This window comes from Lycium ferocissimum, chromosome 3 (assembly GCF_029784015.1).
Source record: "Lycium ferocissimum isolate CSIRO_LF1 chromosome 3, AGI_CSIRO_Lferr_CH_V1, whole genome shotgun sequence".
Lineage (NCBI taxonomy): Eukaryota > Viridiplantae > Streptophyta > Magnoliopsida > Solanales > Solanaceae > Lycium > Lycium ferocissimum.
The window spans coordinates 17,539,970-17,548,416 of NC_081344.1; the positions used below are offsets into that span (position 1 = coordinate 17,539,970).

The window sequence follows — 8,447 nt, forward strand, 5'->3', positions numbered from 1 at the left end:
CGCCTTTGCTTTCTTGATTTATATTTTCCTTTTTACTTATTTATCGCTCCCTGCCAACTATAATTAAAATTATTCTTTCATCCAAAATTATTTGAAATGCGAGAATAAATTACGTTGACGACAAGATAGAAAAGAAAGATGGAAGAAGAGGGGCATGCATTACGTTTTATCTGAAAAGCTTAAACTAACCACTTGTAGCAAAGCTACGTTCTCGTTAATTTAGAAAAGTGTTCTCATCTCAATTTGCATAATTTCAATTGTTTTCCATATATTTTTCAGTTAAATTTTTAACCTTCAATTAAATAGAACATACAAATTTAGTTGCTAAAATAAAAATACTACTCTATTGATAACTTTTTATAATCAAATCAATATTGAGCCTCCCAGCCGAATATCCTCATTCAACTTCCCACCAAAAAACTTGTCATCGTTGTTCAGTAATGCCATTACAAAGTAATCTAGAGTTTAAACTTTTGCACCTAAGCAATATAATCTTTATACTATCAAGTTATTAACAAGTCTCACTATAGGAAATTTTCTATAAGGAGCATGAGTTGGAGATTTGGAAAAGATGAGTAACCTATAACTAGTTTAATTGCATTAATAATGTACGAGATATTTACAGCATGCAACTTCAATCCATTAACTTAGTGTTAGATTTATCAGATGGTCACTCTAGAGAAGTCACCTTGCTTCTTGATTCCAATTTCCTTCAACAAAGAATGTGACTATCTGATATAATAACTATCAGTTGAGTGACCATATGAGTAATCTAACTCATTAACTTATACAGCCTAAGGGCCAAACTTCTCTGGAGTCTAGACCCCTATTAGTCCATCCATTCAAACCATCTACAATTAGTGGCATTTTTTCACTGCAATGCTCCACCAAAATATAGTGAATCCAACATCCCTTGTTCATTTTTCCGGTTGCTTCTTGTCTTTCAGATAATCACAGGAGCAGACTTCATAATTTCCTTATCAGCATCATCTTCTCTAGATGATACCTCGAGCCAAACCTATTTTTAATCTTTGGATGTCCCCTATTGACTATCCTTGTAAAGCTCCATCTTAAGAAGTATACATCCTCACATTCCATTAAAATACTTAAAATAGCCCCAAGAATTTTTTCTTTTTCCTTTTCTTCTCCACGTATGCTAGAAGTTCTGCTTGACGAACCAGAGCTTGCTCAAGAGCCTTACAGTAAAACAATAAAATGCAGATTAAAATACAGTCCCTCAAATCTCTAATATGTTTTCTAGCTTTAAAAGGACAATCAAGAAAAGCATATAATACCTTATGAGTAGCCAAAAGGTCTTGCTCCAAAGTATCGATGCGTTTCATGGCATTATTGAGCATTTCCTCTTTCTCAGGAGGTAATGAGGCAGGTTTGTTGGTAAGAGTAATGACTTTCTCCTCGAGTTCTTCCATACGCTTAATCATGCTGAAGTGCTCATTAGCAGATATGGTAGGTTCATTCAATTGGTAACCATGAGCTTGTAGGGTTGCATCAGCAAGCTTTCTTGGCATATTTCGGGTCATCTTGACCAATGTCACAATGCCCATCACAATTGTCATAACTCCAGTGAATAGCTGGTTGCTAAATCCTTCGGGCGACTTAGAAGCATCATGCATAGGGAAGAAATCTCTACCTACAAAGAAAGACAAATTTAAGTTAATAAAATAAGAAGACAAAAGAATGACAGCAACAAGTATAAACAGTTTTAGTCCAATGAGAGAAGAACTTGTACCTTTAGCTTTAGTCCAAGTTACATCAACTGCCTTGTCCACTATAGGCATATAGTCTTGAGGTTCATATGCACTAGGGTGGTTTTTGTTCATGTCAACCTACAACACAGTTCCATGTTATTCTACTTGAAGTAAGTAAACAAAAGAAAGACAAAAGAAAGAAAATAAGAGAAGCATAAATATGGTTAACGGGTAAGCTATAGTACATTCAGTCTCAAAGTATGACGATTAAGTATCCAAATATTAGCAAAGAAAGTTCGAATTACTTTATTTTGGTCACAATCTTTTTGCAACCACAATAAGGATGAGATGTAGGGAAAAATATTAATTTGTATGTATCTTTCTTAAACTTCTTTTTTGAAGTAAATATTATTGGACCGTAACCCATTCATGAAATATTCAAAGTAAAAAAATCGGACATATGCTCATATGTGATGGATGACCAAGTAACTTACTTCCTCATGTACAGGGGAGAGTTGAGTATGAGCTACATAATCCCTTTGAACATTAGGATTAGCATTTGCATCTTCTGAGATTGTTTTCTCATCAATTGTTGGGATGAAAATTTTGTTTGAACATTTATGTTCACCATTGCGAACCATCTGGTATAAAATTACTCACAGATTTTAGGCAGGTAAATTGAAATAGTACATTCAGAATATATGCCAAAAGGTAAGTAAACGTTCAAATTCTAAGGTTGAAATCTACCTTCATTATATCAGGATCATTCCATGGACCTTTATCAGAAAGCATGCATCCTCCTTTGTCAGCACAAGTGCATGTACCACCTAAAAACTCTGGCAGTTCACTGGTATAAGGCAGTGATAACAGTGCATTAGTCTCTATGCAGGAAAACTCACGATTCATTTCAAATAAATATAATTGCTCAAGAAAGTTTCTCGTATAATTTGTTGAATAAGCTAATAAACTCGCGCATCCTAGAAGTATATAACTTGAGTTATGCTAGAAGCTCAGAAAGCTGGAGGAAATATTTATGTCCACCTATGTTTACCTGGCATCAATTACTTCAAGCAACTTGCTTTGGTATTTGTTACCAAGAACCTAAAAGAAAGAGCCATGAATTTGTTATTCTATTGAAAGTGGCATAGTCAATGCATTTAGGAGAAAAGATGGATGTGAGTTTACATGAATTTTTGCTGTAGTCTTGGGGTCTAGGAATGACTTGACAGAGTTCCATAAGAGCCTGAATCCAGAACCAGCATTGATGATATACATGCGACACAAGCTCTAAATAGTGATAAAAAAGAATTCAAGTAAGCAAAGAAACTCAATGACTCATCAAGATAAGAACATCAAGCAAGAAGAGAACACGGGCAATGACTTAAGCTAGTTGAGAAAGAATCAAGTACCTCAGGATAATTGTTACCATCAATATTTTGGAGACATTGAATGAGTTCCCTTGCTGATTTGTTGAAGTTCTTTAGTCCCTGCTCCATGAATCATATAGTTTAAGTCACTGACTGATATAAGCTCGCAATAAAATAAACATAAACTCCTTCTGAAGTTTTTCCATGGTAACCATAGATTACTGAAATTAACAATTTGATCAGTGAATTCTAAGTCTCTCACTTGAGTTAATAATTTTAGAATACCAACATACCACTCCTTGCACATCCAGAATAGTTGTGCTTGTGTCAATGTGTTTTTTGGCTGCAATGGAGCAGGCAGGCATCTTGTCATTGAGTGTCCTCTCGAACTCCTGCACATGGTACTTGAGATAGCGATCCATTGTTGTAACTTGCAAGAGCTTAATAGAATCTACTTGACCAATTCTTTCAATATAAACTGGTCTTCCCTCCTTGTCTACTCCGTGATGCCCTTGTGGATAGTACTTGAGGACTTCTTCCTTTTCCTTGAACTCGAAATCCTAATAAAAAAGTACAACAGCTTAGTCCTGCAAACTTCTTGAATCATGATTTCTATATAACACTATAAAAAATAAAAAATAAAATTGGAATTAGCTACGAACTTCGTTGCTAATCCGTCGCTAAATTGCTCCTACCTAACACCATTTTGTGACAATCTGCCGCTAAATAGGATTAGCAACGAATTTTGTTGTTTAGCTACAGAGTTTGTCTATAAATAATTTCTTTTTTTTAGTACTGTAAAAGTTTACTGACATTTTGCTAATTTCTGTTTTTCAGTAGTGTAAATTTTTATTAACATTTTAAAAATTCTACCTCCATGATAGTGTCTGCACCAAAGTCACTCCTCCACTTGATCATATCAGCCCACATCAGCTTTGATTTTTCAATCTCAAATTTTCTGGCCTTCAAGAATCTGTTTCATCATTTAGACACAAGGTTAAAAGAGATCCAGATCTTTCCATAAGAAATACATGTCGTCACGAATTGAAAGAAATAAAATTCTTGGCATCAAAAACTTATCACCATGACAAATAACAAAGATAATCAAAATAATGAGTTTAATCACCTTAACAATTTATGATAATCATCATGTTTTGAGGGAAGTAATTCTTCCAAGATAAGTGTTTGGCGGAATGCATCAACTGCCTTTATTTCCTCTGCATCACGCTCATCCTCAAAAACAACAGACATAACTCTGCTATTCCTTCGACCCCTTTTTGTAAAAGAATGTCTAAATTTGGTAGAGGCATTAACTGCCTTCTTCTTGAGAGACCCAAGCCTTGTCTTCCTCTCATGCTCAGGATTTTCAATGTCAATCTTTTCTAGACCTATAAAAAGAGAACATCTCAATGGTTATATAAGCTAGTTAAGAATTAAGCTGAGTATCTATGGCAAACTGTACATATCGACACGGAGGAGGATAAATAAGATACAAAACTAGTCTAATAACGTAAGAGCTAATGATAAAGAACACATTTGAACTATCACTTTTTCGCAAGTTTCACACCTCAACTATATCAGTTGTTCCCTTTTCCTACCTGAACTATCACCACTTATGTATTAAAACACACCTAGGTGTGTTTTCAGGTAGGAAAAGGGAACAATTGATAGTGAGCCTAATTAGCTTCAAGGTGTGTAACACTCATATGGTGATAGTTAGGTAGGAAAAGAGAACAGCTGATAGTTGAGGTGTGAAACTCGCGAAAAAGTGATAATTTAGGTATGCTTTTGACCATTAACTCATAAAGTAACGAATTGGGGCCAAAACTCATGCAAAATTTCTGCACATCTTTAAAAGAACAAGAGACTAGTTTTTAGAGATTTAGTGTTCTTTAATATTCTTAGACCATGATAAATTATTCATCTATCATAAAAGATAGCTATCTCGAAAATTCAAGAAATTTTTCAGAAGTACATTACAAGATAGTCAACCCCGTTTGATCTTGAAAGTTTTTGCAAAAACGTTCAAAACAAGACTATTCCATTTGCTTTCAACATATCAACTCTTTAGGGAAAAAAATTAACCCCAAAATATTTCATGGAAATCCAAGACATTGTTGTTTTTTTTCTAAAATAACTACTACTACTTGTCTAAAAATAATGAATATGCAATCTCTTCTCAACAAGAACAATTTATCGTAAACAAATTAATTCAATGCCAAAGGACAAAGAGAGGTATTGTATATAAAAATGAAAACATACTTGGCCTGAATGGTCGGTCAAGAGGTCCGGACATGTCGCCACTCATAATTGTAATTCACAAGCTGTGATAATATATAGATACCGCGAAAATATATACAATATTAGTATATTACTCTCTTGTTGTATGCCTACATTTTTAAAACAAACTGAAATTAGAGAAGAACGAATATCAAAGACATAACAATAGATATTCGAAATGAGGATTTCCTTACATTCAAGGACAATTTAAAGTCATTAAAATCATGTTAACTAAAGGTAATTTAAGGGCATAAGGCAACAAAAATGAGAACAAAAACTATAAAACTTAGATAATGTGATTTTCTATCATGAAATGTTTAGGTGATGAAATTCCAAATTTGCAAAGTTCAGTTAAAAAATGAATATTCAAGCCCCTAAAAAGCAACGGGTCATTTGGACTTTTGTCCCTGTTTTTTGCTTGTCTCTAATTTTCTGTCCTTCAAGACAAATAACTTTTTCACAAGGCATAAATTTATATTTCAGCATCATAATTTTTCACAAATTATGCCGATCTTATTAAAGAACTTATGTCCCGATAGACATAAATTCGATTTTGAAGGGCAAAAATTAAAGACCAGCCCATCTGAACGGCAAATCGTGCAATTTCTTCAAAAGCAACACATAAGAAAAGAGGGTCTTAAAATAATGAAAATAGAACACTAAATTCCTGGATATGAAAGTATTGATGATGAAATAAAAAAAAATAAAAAAAAGGGTAATTACACTAATGAAAATGGAATTAATGATGAATTTTTAGGAGTGGAAAAGGAAATGGAGAAGACTATGGGAGATTTATTACCAGTGGCAAAAAAAATGGATAGGACATTGAGAAAGAAAGAAAGGGGTCTCTTAAATTACATAATATTACCGAAAGATTTGCGGCACCAATAACTCGACGAATGGGTAAGCGATTATTTTTCTTTAATTTACAATCAAAATGCATGAATATAACTCTAACCCTACATTCATAATTCTGTTTATAGAAAGAGATTACTGGTCCTTTGTTTAAAGATTGTTTCCACGACCGTTATTGTTTTCTCTCACGCTAAAATCTTATCGTCTCTTATACATATTCCTCTAATCCATATTATTTAATTTTTAAAATTTTTGCACATCTATTAACATTCTTTTTTGACTGAGTTGTCATTTATCTCTTCTTAGTTCTTAAAATTGTTTACGATTTAATCTATGCTTTTGTATTTAATGTTGAAAAGCATTCATACGCATAGTGATGTTGTTGACTGATTTAGTAAAGGTCGATTTTAAAATAATAATTAAAGTCTTGTTGATTTAAAAAACGACACTTATCACGGATACGTAGTTCGTTTTAAAAAGCGTTTTCGGGAGTCATCGGATGATTAGCGTAGGCGTTATTTTTTAAATGCAAAAAACGTATAGGCGTACGGGCGGGGTTGAAAAGATTTTTAGAAATAAGTTTTGTTAAGGTTTAAGTGTTTTGTTTTTTAAGGTTTTGATTTAAGCATAAGCCCCCAAAATAGGCGTAAGCTCCAACATTCTGGGCATTCATTTGGGGCGTAAGCCCCCAGAACTTTTTAAAATTTGAGCCAAAATTGCCTATTTAAAAAATAAAAAAAATCCAAAAGTTAATTCTTAGTAAATTCTCAAACTAAAAATCTCAAAAAGTCAAAAGTTTTTTCTAATTGTTAATCCTAATTTCACAACCTTTTCTCGTTGTTATTTGCGGAGTAATAGATACACTTTAGACATTCGTACGCAAAGTGCAAACTACAAGGCTGAGAATTTTTGTCCTCCAATTCTTATTATGCTTTCATGCTTGCATTTTCCTTCTATATGCTTTTATTTTCTTCAAGATTTTTTAGCATTCTTCAATTTATCTTTTTAAAGATATTTCTAGTTTTAGAACTTCTTTTTGTGTCGCTCTAGTTTTAATGAAGACTCTATTCTAGCTATTTGTATTATAATGAGGATTAGTTTTAGGTTTTAAAACAATAAATTTATATTATTGTCATTTTTATCTTGAATAATTAGGATAGAGGATCATTTTTACGGCTCTAATTATGTTTCATCATAGTCATGTCATTGGTGTAACGCATCTTTACGTCATTCAATTTTTTAATGGTTCCTGCACATGTTTAGCATGTAATAATAATAATAATAATAATAATAATAATAATAATAATAATAATATATATACATATAGACACACACTAGTGTCGTTTGGCTTGTCTTGAAAAGAGCCCAAACTACATTAAAATTTATATTTACAACCTTTTTTTGTGTTTTTTTTTTTTTTTTTTGCTACTTTTGCTTTTTATTTTGTTTTTGTAACATTATATTAGTGAGATAATAGTCAAAAATATTCCCCAACGTTTGACCAAAATGCCAACTACACAGAACCTTTGCTTTGGTCCTATTACCCCCTTGGACAATTTTTTCAATATTAAAATGCCCTTTTTTTTTCAAATGTGTGGTCCGATATAAACCTCAAATTATTTCACAGTCAGTCCAAACGCGCCAGCCCACGTGCCACATCTTTAATTCCCCTCATTTTTTATTAATTTCCCTTCCTCCATCCATTTACTCTTCTTCAAAAAAAAAAAAAAAAAAAATCTCTCAATTTTCCACACTCCATTTTCGATGAGGATCCAAAAACCCATACCCAATTCTTCTTCATAGATCAACATCATGATCATCATCATCATCTTCATTAGGAGTTGAAAAAAAAAAAAAACAAAAACTTCCTCAAATTTGATCCAAAAAATCCAAATGTGAAAGAAAGCTTCCTAATACCAAGTAGAACAAAGTTCATCCATTAATTTGATCAAACAATTAAGAATTTAAAGAAACCCACTTGGTGTTCTTCATAGTTTTCTCCAAATTCCTAACAATGGAGTTTAATTTTCTCCCCAAATCAACTCAAAGAATTAGTGCTTAGCTTAAACAACTCCAACCAAGCAACAAGTAGTAACTCCAAACAAGCAACTTTTTGATTTTCTTTAACAAGATTAGATTTTCAATTTTTTTTTTTTTCAGTTTTTTCGTTTTTTTTTCGATTTTTTTTTTTGAATTTGATTTGGGAAAAAATTCAAATGTGAAAGGAAGCTTCTAA

The 8,447-nt window shown here is 32.6% G+C and overlaps 1 protein-coding gene across 1 annotated transcript; it reads right to left on the bottom strand.

The window, feature by feature from the left end:
- Positions 1-525: 525 nt before the first annotated feature.
- On the bottom strand, positions 526-5,571 carry LOC132049934 (phosphatidylinositol/phosphatidylcholine transfer protein SFH3-like). Its single transcript, XM_059440920.1, has 12 exons — positions 5,339-5,571; positions 4,203-4,464; positions 3,950-4,049; positions 3,370-3,636; positions 3,119-3,196; positions 2,895-2,996; positions 2,761-2,810; positions 2,457-2,556; positions 2,204-2,350; positions 1,751-1,847; positions 1,296-1,651; positions 526-1,196 (listed from the first exon to the last, which is right to left on the bottom strand). The coding sequence occupies exons 1-12, from the start codon at positions 5,382-5,384 to the stop codon at positions 1,107-1,109; spliced, it is 1,695 nt and encodes a 564-aa protein (XP_059296903.1). The 5' UTR covers positions 5,385-5,571; the 3' UTR covers positions 526-1,106.
- Between the last annotated feature and the right edge of the window lie 2,876 nt (positions 5,572-8,447).

Bases quoted from the DNA above. Each gene is read 5' to 3' on its own strand.
- LOC132049934 (XM_059440920.1), bottom strand. From the start codon at position 5,384: ATGAGTGGCGACATGTCCGGACCTCTTGACCGACCATTCAGGCCAA. The intron at 2,997-3,118 runs GTACTTGATTCT...ATCACTATTTAG, and splicing joins ATGGTAACAATTATCCTGAG to AGCTTGTGTCGCATGTATAT. The intron at 2,557-2,760 runs GTAAACATAGGT...GCCTTATACCAG, and splicing joins CTTGAAGTAATTGATGCCAG to TGAACTGCCAGAGTTTTTAG.